Source organism: Pinus tabuliformis, chromosome X (genome assembly GCF_031772625.1).
Source record: "Pinus tabuliformis cultivar Carrire ecotype Pingquan chromosome X, CPIR1, whole genome shotgun sequence".
In the NCBI taxonomy this organism is placed as follows: Eukaryota; Viridiplantae; Streptophyta; class Pinopsida; order Pinales; family Pinaceae; genus Pinus; species Pinus tabuliformis.
The window spans coordinates 1,298,647,405-1,298,661,122 of record NC_142308.1 but is presented as its reverse complement, the minus strand read 5'-3'; the positions used below and the strand labels follow the sequence as shown (position 1 = coordinate 1,298,661,122).

The window sequence follows — 13,718 nt, the reverse complement described above, 5'->3', positions numbered from 1 at the left end:
GTTCTAGTTCTCCCAATTAATCCACCCCTAGCGGGCGAGCCCTTCCTTGAATGCTTTTCCAACTCTAAAGCGGTCACCACCCACACCCAACTTGGAGAGACTGCTAGTCCCTAAGGAATTGAAGTGTTCCAAAGAGAAAAAAAGACGCCAATATATGCAAATCCAAGTCATCCCAAAATTCGTTAAGAGATAACCTTGCCTAGGTGAAAGGGCACAATTCCAAAACAAATCGGGGAACACAGTGAAAAATATAGCTACATGGCCAAGAACCACACCGTTGTAGAAATTTTCAATAATTTAACACATATTCAATGGAGATTATCCTGATCATGTACTATTGGGGAATACATACACAATACATAAGCTCTTCTACGTTGATCATCAATTTAGCAGCATCAATAAGAATAAAACATCAAGAGCATTCACACATTAACACAGTATGTATCCCGGGGAAAGTATGTATCACTCTATTGTAACTTGTCCATGGTCTCCGTGTACTTGTCATCCCACTAACCTTCCTGCAAGATCTTATCCTGTAACTCTGTCTTGTAAGAGCTCATAACTATTATATGATTTACATGTACCTTCCTGCTAAGAGCATCTGCAACCCAGTTCTCCTTTCCTTTGATGTATCTAATCTCAAAGTCAAACTCACTGAGGGTGGCCAACCATCTAGCTTGCCTGGAATTTATATTCAGCTGGTCAAACAAATACCTTAACCTAACCGAGTAGTATGTGGAAGTCTCAGACCTAGTTTTATTTTGCGTGTGTCAATAAGAGCTCTTTTCCTCTTGTATTTGATGGGTAAATGTACTTGTTATTATGTGGTTTATATGGTTTCTATATGCTTTTTATTTATGTTGGTTATATGCTAGTTATTAGTATGTTTTATATAGTGATGATATATGGCTCTCATCATATATTGATTAGTATATGAATGAACAATTAATATATGACCTAATATTTGATAATGTGGCTATTGTGATAAGGCATCAATGCTTCTTAGAGATTCTCACATAAGTATGAGACCCTTATGCTTAGATATGTTGTTGATACCTATAGAATGCATAATTGTGACATGTTTGATGAAATGCCTATCATGGCTAGTAGGGGTCCACTCAAGTCATTGATCAAATGTTTTCATTAGTACCTTTGCTTTAGTGTTATTTATCATTTATGGAATTCTCATAGAGTTCTAGGCAGTCGTCTGAGTCCTAGACCTAGAAAAGTGGCTAAGAATATGGGGTCTCTAGCATAGAACTACTGGAAAAAGTCGACAATCACTGGGAGGCCTTGTTTTTGGAGCGACTAGGGTGGTAGGTTAGTGAAAAGGCAAGTTGCCTCATTTGTTAAGCACATGGAAGGGTTGGTTGGCTCATGAAAGTTATATAGCATGTATAGAAGGTCAGTTTAGTTTAGTTCCATCAGTTCCACTTCCCTAACTATAGATGGGGAGTTGAATCACATCATAGTGGCCTCTCATCACATGTTTACCCGGTGGACCAGTTAGCTTGGAAAAATGTGGGAGTAGGTGGTTACACTCCACCATAGCTGAGGAACTCGAATTCTCTTCATGCACTACTTATTTTAGGATTATTGATCAGTTAACTGGATAATCATTGAGTTAGACTATTGTCCCATTGCACAACTGACCTTCCACTAGTTCTATTAACAATTAGAACTAGTTTAACTGAACACAAATAGATAACACTAAACTATATTACTAAAATTTAGCAATCACATGCTTAACTGAACTACAAGCCCTCTAACTCGAATTTATTGAGTATATTGAGTTACAAGAGCCATGACACACGAGTTAATTGCATGCAAGTTGTTTGTTGATGTGGAAATTCAAATTTTTCTAATTTGACCTAGGCTAAGTCAAATTGAGCCTTTCCTACTTCACTTCTCAATAGTAAATCATATCTTAATCAGTGACTTGAAAATAGGGCATAAAAAATGATGGGAAACGTGTCCCATTATCTCACCTACCCTATGAGATTCAAGGATTTGGTTGAGAGAAGCACAATAACTTCTCTTCCATCAATAATGCAATTTAGCACATTCATTGGGAGCACAACCAAAACCAACAATATCTAGTCATTTATCATTTACTTAGCATATATGAAAACATAAAAAGTATGAGCATAATGAAGGATTATACTAGTCAATAAGTCAATAACATCCATACATGTTCATGGGCCCATACTAAACGTTTGTATTCATACAACATTCAAATCAAGGATTAACACAAAGTTGCATTAACTTATCTGAGTATGTTAAGATGGTTGGAAAATGAAGGAGGGACTTCCAATCTCCACCCAACCATAGTTCAACTACATTGCAATATTCTTACAACTGACCACCCTTGAGACATATCCAAACTTTGAGGGATACATGCTTAAGGATACTTCACACCAAGGCTTGGTAAACACTCAAGAGATGGAATCCATCACCCAAGTGGTTTCGCAATTGCCCTTTAGCAGTAAGAACCACAATGACTCACTTACTCCGTTGATTTTCATCATAGGGCTTGACCCAAAGTCCAGGTGGAGTATTTCTTTGTCCAGGAGGTTGAATCCACTATCCAAGTGATCGTTGTCTTGTCTTTTCATAACAAGCACCATAGGGGCCTGCATTCCATTGTCCAGGTGGTTAACAACTCTCTAGAAAGCACCATAGTGACTCAAATTACCTTGTCCAAGTGGCTAAAAATTATATAGAAAGCACCATGGTTATTCGATCATCCAATGAGCATCCCATTGACCATTCAAGATTAAATAAACAAAGCGCAATGGCATCAAGAGAAAAAACATAGGGGATAACAACCCAATTTTCTAAGTACAAGCTCAGTCACAATATCCAGCTCTGCTCAGTTCACTCCCAGCTCAATATCCTCTAGGGAATTTTCTCCTACAACCAATTGTTTCTCATTGTTGTGTACTAAGTTTTTCACTATTTCCCTCCCACTTCTTCCCCCATCTCCTTTTGTTTTCTTTCCCACGAGTTCCCTTATTTATTCCTGAGGCCTTGGTTCCCCAACCTTGATCCATGATGGGAAGTAGGAATGAGCGTCGGCCTCTACCCATTACCCCATCTCATCTCTTCAATTTTTGTGAGCATCGATGGTTGAGTGGTCAATCAAGGAGTTGGGAATTTAATGCAACTGGGTATGGGCTACAAAAAAACAAGGCCACTGACCATGGGCTTGCTCACGGCACAAAATGAGCCCTACCCCTCAGACTATGGATCTATTTGTTTGTGTGTTCATGCCTGTCATTAAGTTTACATTCATTCTTCAAGTGTTCGCATAGTTTTGCTTCATCCAGTTTTGGCTCCCAAGCTAGCAATACAATGTTATATTTACAAGCATAGGGGGTGCAATAAAAATGACTATGACATTAGCCTCTACTACTCACGGAAAATGGGCCAGCCACATGGGCACTATGAAAAAGGCTCTAGAAGGATTACATGTATAACTCTAATTGAAGGTTGGAGTCAAACTATACCCCTAGTTGGCTATAAAAAGTACAATAAGAGTTTATTGTAAATATTAAGTATTTATATATTTATTGATTAAATTAAATAGAAGTTCTAATATAATGATTAAGAATATGAATTAACACAATTTTAATTTTTAATGTGATATGCATATTATTAATTAAAATAAAAAAATTTATTGTTATCAATAAAAACAAAATTGCAATATAACAAATGTTGTAAGCCAAATTTTAAAGTATTTTTTCTTCTTCTTCTCTTTTTGGTATCCCAGAGGAACCCAACAACCTACTAACTACTAGTAAACCTGTGGAGTCTATGGCCCTTCCTCCTCTCCATAAGCTAGGTCACAATGTAAACCTGTGGAGTCTATGGCCCTTCCTCCTCTCCATAAGCTAGGTCACAATTGGGGGGATTTGAGCCTTATATACTAGTAAACCTTTGGGGTCTCTAACCAATTGAGCTTCTTTTCTTCTTTTTAATGTAATTATTTTATTATTATTATTATTTAAACCTAACTTAATTTACCTTGACAACATTTCCCCACACTGAATTGTAAAACATCTTTGAGACAAAAAAAAAAAAAAAAAAAAAACAAGAAGTAATAAAAGAATTGCTTGTAATTTTAAATATAAAATTGTGATTCTAAAATATCACAGTTAAAAGTATGAATCATCATTATTTTAGTTTTTTAATGCAACATGTAGATTATATATATTTTGGAGGACTACATCTTCATCATGTCCAATACATCACCCTGATCAGGCTAGGGAATTGAATTGAATTGAATTGAACCAGTGACTTAACATCAAGGAGTGTTTGAACTAAATTGAACAGAATTGAACCGGTGACTTAACATCAAAGAGTGCCTTAACAAAGCACCCAATCACTGTCTATCCAAGGACCAAGACCCCTCGACATTGTTTTTTCTATTTTTTAATATAATCTATACTAACATTATCTTATATGACAACACCTTCCTCATTAAACTTAAAAAAAAATATAATTAAAATTTTAGTTTACTTAAATTGTATTAATTATTAATATTCTTTTATAATTAACATACTAACATTATCTTATATGACAACAACTTCTTCATTAAACTTTAAAAAAAAAAAAAAAAAATTAAAATTTATTTAAATTATATTAATTATTAATATTCTTTTATAATTGACAATTAAACTACCTATAATCTAAATATTTAAAAATAATAATAAAATTCAAAAAATATATCTATTCCATTAATTAAAATAAAATATGATAGAGACAATAGAAAAACAATATCGATTATTCATGTTGTTGTAAAATTTTGGTAAACTATATATATGGTTTGTTATACAATAGATAAACAATATCGATTATTCATGTTGTTGTAAAATTTTGGTAAACTATATATATTGTTTCTAATACAATAGACAATTTATCTGAATCCTATAACAACATCAAGTTAATCACTGCATATTTTCATGCTAAAATATATTATTCAATCAAAATGCAATACTTTTCTATAAATAATTGAAAAATAATTTTGATATTTAAATATGATTTTTATATTCCAATATTTTAAAAATTGAAAAATCAATCTAAAGAATTAAAACTCAAATTTTATACACTTTATTATCAAAAACGAGTTTAATAAACTTTAATAAAATAGTTAAAAAAAACTTTTGTATTATTTCATTGAATAAGTATTATATTAATTAAAAAATAATTTAAGGAAAAAAATACCAAAAACATTTTAAAAGAATAATTATATTATTTTACATCATCCCAAGAGTAGGGTAATTGGTGATTGAAGTAATGTGAAATGTGTGAAAAATGAGATTTATGAAAAGGAAGATAGGCCGTAGACCCCATAGAATTTACTAATAACTACATGTTAAACATATTAAATTGGAATATATATATATATATATATATATATATATATATATATATATATATATATATATATATATATATATATATATATATATATATATATATATATATAAACATTGAACAGATGTTCGCAAACATACAATTTCACATCTAGCAATCATCATCAAAATGAAAACAATAGCACAACCTTCAAAATGAATGAACATCCAACAATTTCTTCATTAACAAATGAAATTGATGTCTAATATATCAAAGCCAAGCCTCTTCCTCTTTGCCAAAATATCCCACAAGAGAGTAAAAGCAACTCCAAGAAAGAGAATTACACTGACAGATTTACATGGACTAACATATCCATTTTACCTACAAACTACTAACTACTAGTATGGCCCATCCTCCTCTTCATAAACTAGGTCACAATTAGGGGATTTGACCATTTTTGGGATCTCTAACCAATTGAACTGCTTTTCCTCTTTTTAATGTAAGTATTTTTTTATTATTATTTTTTAATGTTCTCTAACCCTAATTCTAGGTCACAATTGGGGAATTTGAGCATTATATACTAGTAAACCTTTGAGATCTTAACAAATTGAGTTGCTTTTCCTATTTTTAATGTAAGTATTTTTTTATTATTATTTTTTTAATGTTATGTAACCCTAATCTAATTTATGTTGACAACATTTCCCCATACTGAATTGTAAAACATCTTTGAAAAAACAAACAACAACAATTTAATAAAAGAATTGCTTGTAATTTTAAATATAAAATTGTGATTCTAAAATATCACATTTAAAAATATGAATCATCCTTATTTTAATTTTTTAATGCAACATGTAGATTATATATATTTGGGAGGACTACACCTTCATCATGTCCAATACACCACCTCTGGTAATTGAATGGAATTGAACTGGTGACTTGACATCAAAGAGTGTTTTAACAGAGCACCCAATCATCTATCCAAGACCTGGTGGACATTGTTTTTTCTATTTTTTAATAGAAATATTTTTTTAATATAATCTATACTAACATTATCTTACATGACAACACCTTCCTCATTAAATTAAAAAGAAAATGTAATTAAAATGTTAGTTTACTAAAATTATATTAAATTATTAATATTTTTTTATGATTAACCATTAAACTACCTAAAAACTAAATATTAAAAAAAATAATAAAATTCAAAAAATAAATCTATTCCAATAATTAAAATATATGATGAGAGAACATAAAAACAATATAGATTATTCATGTTGTTGTAAGCTTTTGGTAAACTATATATTGTGTTTGTTATATAATAAACAATTTATATGAAGTTATAAACTATGAAGGTGACAACAACATCAAATTAATGACTGCAAATTTTCATGCTAAAATATATTATTCAATCAAAACATAATATTTCTCAATTCTATAAATAATTGAAAAATAATTTTGATATCTAAATATGATTTTATATATTCTAGTATCATAAAAATTGAAAAATCAATCTAGAGAATTAAAACTCAAATTTTATACACTTTTACACTTTACTATTAAAAACTAGTTGAATAAACTTTAATAAAAATAGTTAAAAAAAATTATAAACTTTAATAAAAATAGTTAAAAAAAACAGTTTTTATTATTTCATTGAATAAGTATTATATAAATTAAAAAATAATTTAAAAAAACAAATACTAAAAACATCTTAAAAATACAAGGAGAAAAAAACTTTGAATAAAACCATTAATCCATTCTTAAATGCAGATCTCAAAATCAAATTATTTGGGCATGGAGTTTTTAGGGTTTTTACAATATAAAAATATTGAACAAATGTTCCTAAACATACAATTTCACATCCAATAATCATCATCAAAGTGTACCATGCAACAATCAATACAAAGAAAACAATAACACAGCCTTAAAAATGAATGAGCATCCAACAATTTCTTTATTAACAAATCAAATTAATATCTAATAGATTATAGCAAAGCCACTTCCTCTATCCCAAAATAGCCCACAAGAGAGTAAAAGCAACTCAAAGAAATAGAATTACACCTTTGCACCAACTTCAAGAAAGAGAATTACACCAACAGATCTACATATACTAACATATCCATTTTACCTAAAAAATAAATAGACTAACATATCCATTTGACCTAAAAAATAAAATAAAAGACGCAAGCATAAATATTTTGTTAACCCTTTTTCCTTTACCTGCAAAAAAAACAATGTTCTTAGCATTTACTAGGTATTTTTGTTCCATTGAAACTCCTATGTTCATAATCACACTTATTTACATTAAAATTTTACTTAAGAAGCCATTAGATGCCTCCCATTAAAATGTTATTAAGAAATTCCTTTGAAGAGGAGAGCTCCCACCCATTTAGATTTATTTTATTGTTTGAGAATGCCCAAGGCCACATCGAATCTCTTCTTTCACAACCCTTTTCTCTAAATATATAGAAAATGCCTCAAATTATGTGTCCTCAACCCCAAAAAGACCTTTGAAAAGATGAAATATCCCTCCAAAATATGTAAAATTTAATATTTGAATGGGGATAATGTCCACATGGTAGCCCTTCTAAGTTAGTGATCCTCATTAAGTGTGTACTCATCCATGATGCAAGTGTCATTTGGTGACCTTGGTCCACAAGAAAGCTCCTCGAAGTTAGCATTCCTTCCTTTTCTCCTATGCTCTACTTTGTGGTGCTAGAGGGCATCATGAAGCCACGAGTAGGCTCCTCAGAGGCTCCCAAGGTTGAGGACTCCTCTAGAATGTGTTTCTTGCTATATAAATGAGCCTTTAGGTCCTCTAAGACCCCCTTTAATGCTAGCATTTTTTATGAAAGACTCATTAAACAAGTGGCAAGTATAGAAAGAAGATGCAAGTCCACAAGGAAGCTCTCCAAGGTGAGGTCCCCTCCTCTATGCACATTTTGGTTTTATCTTGGGATACGTGCATCATGTGAGACTCATATCTTCCATAAGGTCCATGAAGGCACCAAATGTCACAACGCCTCACCAATGGTGCTTTCTAATGCTCATTCCATCTACCACCAACTAAGTGTTGACCTTCCACTATCTTGATGTAGCTATGAGTGAGGAATGCAAGCCTGCATGAGTTAAGATCAACCCAAAAAGTGTTCTCAAAGTCACTGCTCATAACTTCTAATTGTATCAACATCCTACAAGGTTCACATCTCCTTTGTATTGCATGCTAACCCTTTCAACCTTCTTAAAGTAGAAAAAGAGCCATAACCATACACTTTCAAGTCATAACAGGTAGGAAATGACTTATATGGTCCCTAAAGAGAAAACAATATTTACCTCAGATTCCATAGTGAACACAACACCAAAAGATAATAGTGACCCCCTACACTAGGCTCAAGGGAGCATATTTTACATACTAAAAATGAACCATATAGAATGATTACTCTCAACTTGAAGTTGGCCTAACGGATATCTTTGGGATAAAAATATCGTTATATAATTAGATAAGTTAAAGCACATTCAAGATATGACCAAGAGTTTCAAGGAACAAGAAGGCACTAAGGGAGAACCAAGCACCCTGAATGTCACACCAATATATCTACAAGATGGGGTGGAGAGATCTTATGTGAAGTGTGTGTGGGTAATAGTAATTAATCAAAAGAAAAAAGAAAGAGTTATTCTTTTCTATTTTATCATTATCATGACATAAAAAACAACTAACTTATCTTGCTCCTATAGATAAAGTAGCATACATCAATGTCAATTGGGTTTATCTTGGGTGGTTGGGTGGAATGATTGAGATCCTCCGCACCAACGAGTTCAATTTCTGCAAGCAGCATATAAGCATTGATGTAATGGCTTTGAGCCTTGTTGTTGAAAATGAATAGTCCCTTAAAACTGGAACTTATCACATGTAATATAAAGATATTTTGTGCACGCCACATGATGAACTTTGATGAAATAGCTTTGAGCCTTGTTGTTGAAAATGAATAGTCCCTTGAGGATGCCAACATATATATTCCTTACATAAAATATAAAGATATTTTCCACATGAAAAAAATAACATACATCCATGTCAACTCTAAACCTTAGATTTATGTTTATGTATCATTTTTAACCCTAGTAAAACTTATTAAATCTTCTAAATAAAATAACATAAAACATGTTAACCCCAAACCTTAGATCCATAATTATGTATTTTAACTCTAATAAGAAGTATTAAATCCAAAATAAACAGGATCGCTGCTAGTATTTTGTATTCCATATTCCAGGGAGCCTTTGAATAAGTTTATTGACCTGAAAGCAACCTCAGTGGAGCATTGAGTAAGTCTATTGACCTGAATGCAATGCAACTTAGATATGTAATCTCCTCAACAAACGAGCACTCAAAAATTGTCTATTACAGCCGAGGCGTGGAGGATTGGAGTGCAGGATAAGTAGTTGAAATATTTGTCCCTTATTCTTTATTAACAATCCATATTTAAGTGTAATAAAAGGAATTACTCTACTTGAGACCATGCACACAAGCAGCTGGGTAACTTGAAACTCCACTACGATAATAAAATTTAATCATCTATGTGTTGGTTCATCATCATGGATAACATGCGAATGAGGAACTTGTCCATTTATGGCAACTCGGTCTAACACAAACTGGAACCCCAGATCTCTCATCTATTACCATAGGAAGAACAATAGAATTAATGCCCACGGTGTTTAACAAATTCTTCTAGTCAAAACTTTGAACGCCTAAATTACAATTATGTTCACACTGATACAATTGTTATCGATGTCTGAAAATCATGTCCATTCTACATATAATACTGTGATTTAGGAAAACCTGCACCGTGAATACCATCAATTGTTCAAACAAGAAACCTCGAGAAAAAATTCCTCTGAAATACATTTGAATACTGTAAAATATATCTATCTTCCAATATCAATGTTTAATCAGCGGTTATAGAAGCGGGTATCTTTGAGCGGGGCTCCTATACAACCAGTCTTTGCATATCCTTGCCTGCGTGGAAGCTCTCCTCAATTCCAGTATCCTTTCCAAAAACTTTGTATACTGTGTCTCATAATATTCCTCTGGTAAGCTGAAGTCCATAATTTTAAGAGCAGGAGTGCTCTGAAGCAAGCAACCTACAACGGCGATTTCCCTTTCATCTAGTTCGACTAAATCTACCCCTAAAAATTGAAGATTAACCAGCAGAGAGCTTAAATCTGCTGGTACCTGATCTCTCACTAGCTCCTGCATTAAATTAGAAAAGGATATCAGTCAACTTTGCCCTAGATGATATTTTTCCAACAAACAAATACAAAGAGGAATTATCTAGCCCTTGCTGATGCACACCCACGATGCACATTAATACACATCACATAAATAACGAGCACAGCATTGGACTCCATATTGTCATCATACCATGGAAACCATTGGCATATGCATTGCTCATGTATAATGAGAATAAGAATTTGGAGAAATTAGCATAAAAATGAATTCCTTACCCGAATACACATGCCGCGAATCTCCAAACCCTCGAGATTGGGAAGCCTCTGGAGTAGCTTGTAGAAAGGAACCAACATCTCTTCTTCCCCTTTAACCAATGACCCAACGCCAATCTCAAGTTCCTTCAAAGTTTTGAAACTCCCCACTATCCCAAGAAATCTCTCTGCCGAGAAATCGTTTGGCTCCCCTTTACAAAACTCCATTGACAATTTGATCAAATTACTGCCAGGCTGCTGCATTTCAAGATGAGTTACATTATAGGAAAACTCATGAAGCAACACCCCGTTCACTCTTAGATCTTTTATCAAGTACGCTTTCATAGTTATAAGTTTGGGGCAATTGACAGTTAAAATCTCCATCCCATAATCCACATCTAAATGTATCACGTTGGGAGCAGAGATGACGGGTTTCCACAGCCCTTTGCATCTCTTTAACTTCAGATTTTGCAACAGTGGGCAAAGGGAAATAAAACAGGCTAAGGAGTCATCTGTGATTTCAATATTATGCAAGTTGCAAGTAATGAGATGGCTGAATCCAGAGAAATCGGTGGGGAGATGGGAGAGAATGTAGTTAGAAAGTGTGAGCTCCGTAAGAAAATTGCAGGAGAAGAGGGCGGGAGGCGGGATTTCACTTACAGGGGAATCACGCAAAGTGAGGCGTTGGACATTCTTCCGTGCTGCGTACTGCACCCATTTTGATATGCTTGGGCGGTTAAATCGCCACTGGCGATCAATGCCATATTGCCATTCGCTAATGTCGTTGGATAAATGAAATGCCTCCAGATCCGATGAATGCAAAAGTAGAATATTGGAGATTATATTCTCCACTTTTGCGATGGAGAGTGGATCAGGAGTGACAGGGCCCAACAGAAGATAGGGGGATAGAGTGATTTGGGAGATTTGGGTGTAAAGAAATCTCCATCTCATGGAGAGGATGGAGCATCGGATTGCCTCTTTTACTGGAATTCTGGAAAGGATAAGGCAGAGCAGATCTTCCGGTAGCAAGGAAATAATGTCTGAAGTAGGAGACATAATGATGCACTACAGGGAAATGGTGAGTATAATAAAAAAACACAGAGATGAGCGGATGCAAAATTGAATTATTCTATGTGAATTGGTACGCTCGTCGTGAACTGATATTGTATGTGAATCGATACCCTTTTATACACTCCTTGGTCTTTCAAAGAGTTGGCATTCCTATCAGGACTCTGCTAATGGTCGGGAGAAATTGTCAAGATGGGAGAGAATTTGGTCACATCTTATGCAAGAGGAGATCAGGCAGAATACCAGGGACGGATCTTCATCAAAGGCAGCTGATGAAGAAGATTGCGCTTTGGTTGCCAAAGCAAAGAAGGGGAAGGAGAAGGGTTCTCTTTCTGAATCCAGTTCTTCCAATGATGGGAAGAAGGTTGACTAATCGAAAGTGCAATGCTTTCGTTGCCATGAGGTGGGCCATTATGCTTCAAATTGTCCACGAAGGAAATCCAAGAAGGGATCCGGGAAGGATCTAAAGGTGAGGCACTTGCTTCACAGTTTGAGTTGGATTTCACACTCTTTGCATGCATGGTTTCATCCATGGTGGAAAGTGGTTGGTTTCTTGACAGTGGAGCTTCTTTCCACATGACCGGTGACAAGAGTTTGTTCAGTACTTTGGAGGAGAAAGATCTCCAGATACTCATAGCGATGGGTAATGATGAGAAGTATAGTGTCTCAGGTGTAGGCACAGTTATTTTTTAGAGGGAGCATGGAGCTCACCTTACCTTGACCGATGTCAAGTATGTACCAAGGTTGGAGAGAAACTTGGTGTCGATCACGATGCTGGAAGACAGAGGCTATGATGTAGCCTTTAGTAAGGGAAAGGTTTTCCTTAGACACATCATCACTAGACAGGTGAAGAAGATTGGTTCACGGGTCAAGAACCTGTATGCTCTTGAGATTCAAGATGCATGCAAAGCCTTAAGCAGCGAGGCAACTGATGGAGACTTGGTGGTTGAGAGGGATTGTATATTACCTCTCAACATGCAGAGCCAGAAGAAGTCTCAGACGATTGTGGAGGAGCAACGATTGCTGCAGTAGCTTCAGGAGGTTGTGGAGCAGCCATAACAAGGGAAGCTGAGAGGAGATCGAGTAGAGACATCTACTCATGCAGAGACCTCCAGTAGGGGGAAACTTCGAGCCAGGTGGGCTGAGGGATCACATGTAGCCATACTTCTAGGTAGGAGGTGGGGTGATATAGAGTGATTGTCCCAAGGAGGAGGGGCAGGATCCATGAGGTACCCAAACTCTTGGATGAGACCTTGCTACAGGAGCCCAGATGTAGAGTAGCAGGAATTGATTGATTGGGTAGAGATAGATGCGGATGGAGTGATAGAGAGAGCGACAGTGTAGGGAATCCCAGGACAACGCATAGCTAGCAAGCTGCAGCAATGCAAGAGGCACAAGTGTTTTGCATAGTGCTAGGTGGCACAGAGAAGTGTGCAATGGTGCGAGATGCATGGAGATGTTGCATTAGCGCAGATGTCAGAGAGGGAGCACTTGTCAGCAGCAGGTAGAGCTTCCGCATCAGAGTATGTTCCTAGCCCAACAGAGTGGTCAGTTGGGAGTGTTTTTGTTCCAAGTGTTGTTGGAGCAAGTGGACCGGGCAAATGTGTTGCATGCAGAACATTCCAAAGAGTTGCAAGATAGGGGTTGCAAATAATCCATATCTTGTTGAGAGGGAGTGTTGAAAATGCAACAAGATGATGGAGCTTAGTGAAAAGAAGCCGCCTTCACTAAGTGGGCTCGCAGGCTATTTTTGGCGCAAAGTCTATTTTTAGACTATGTCTATTTTTAGACATATGGATCATGGTCTATGACTTGCAGGATGC

At 35.0% G+C, this 13,718-nt stretch overlaps 1 protein-coding gene across 1 annotated transcript; it reads right to left on the bottom strand.

The window, feature by feature from the left end:
* Positions 1-1,737: 1,737 nt before the first annotated feature.
* On the bottom strand, positions 1,738-11,883 carry LOC149144804 (F-box/FBD/LRR-repeat protein At1g13570-like). Its single transcript, XM_089452274.1, has 3 exons — positions 10,852-11,883; positions 10,354-10,597; positions 1,738-1,769 (listed from the first exon to the last, which is right to left on the bottom strand). The coding sequence occupies exons 1-3, from the start codon at positions 11,881-11,883 to the stop codon at positions 1,738-1,740; spliced, it is 1,308 nt and encodes a 435-aa protein (XP_089308400.1).
* Between the last annotated feature and the right edge of the window lie 1,835 nt (positions 11,884-13,718).

Excerpts from the sequence above, each read along its gene's own strand:
- LOC149144804 (XM_089452274.1), bottom strand. The coding sequence starts at position 11,883 with ATGTCTCCTACTTCAGACATTATTTCCTTGCTACCGGAAGATCTGCTC. Across the intron at positions 10,598-10,851 it reads TTCGCGGCATGTGTATTCGG|GAGCTAGTGAGAGATCAGGT; the intron begins GTAAGGAATTCA and ends AATTTAATGCAG. Across the intron at positions 1,770-10,353 it reads TTCCACGCAGGCAAGGATAT|TTAGAGGGCTTGTAGTTCAG; the intron begins GCAAAGACTGGT and ends AATAAATTCGAG.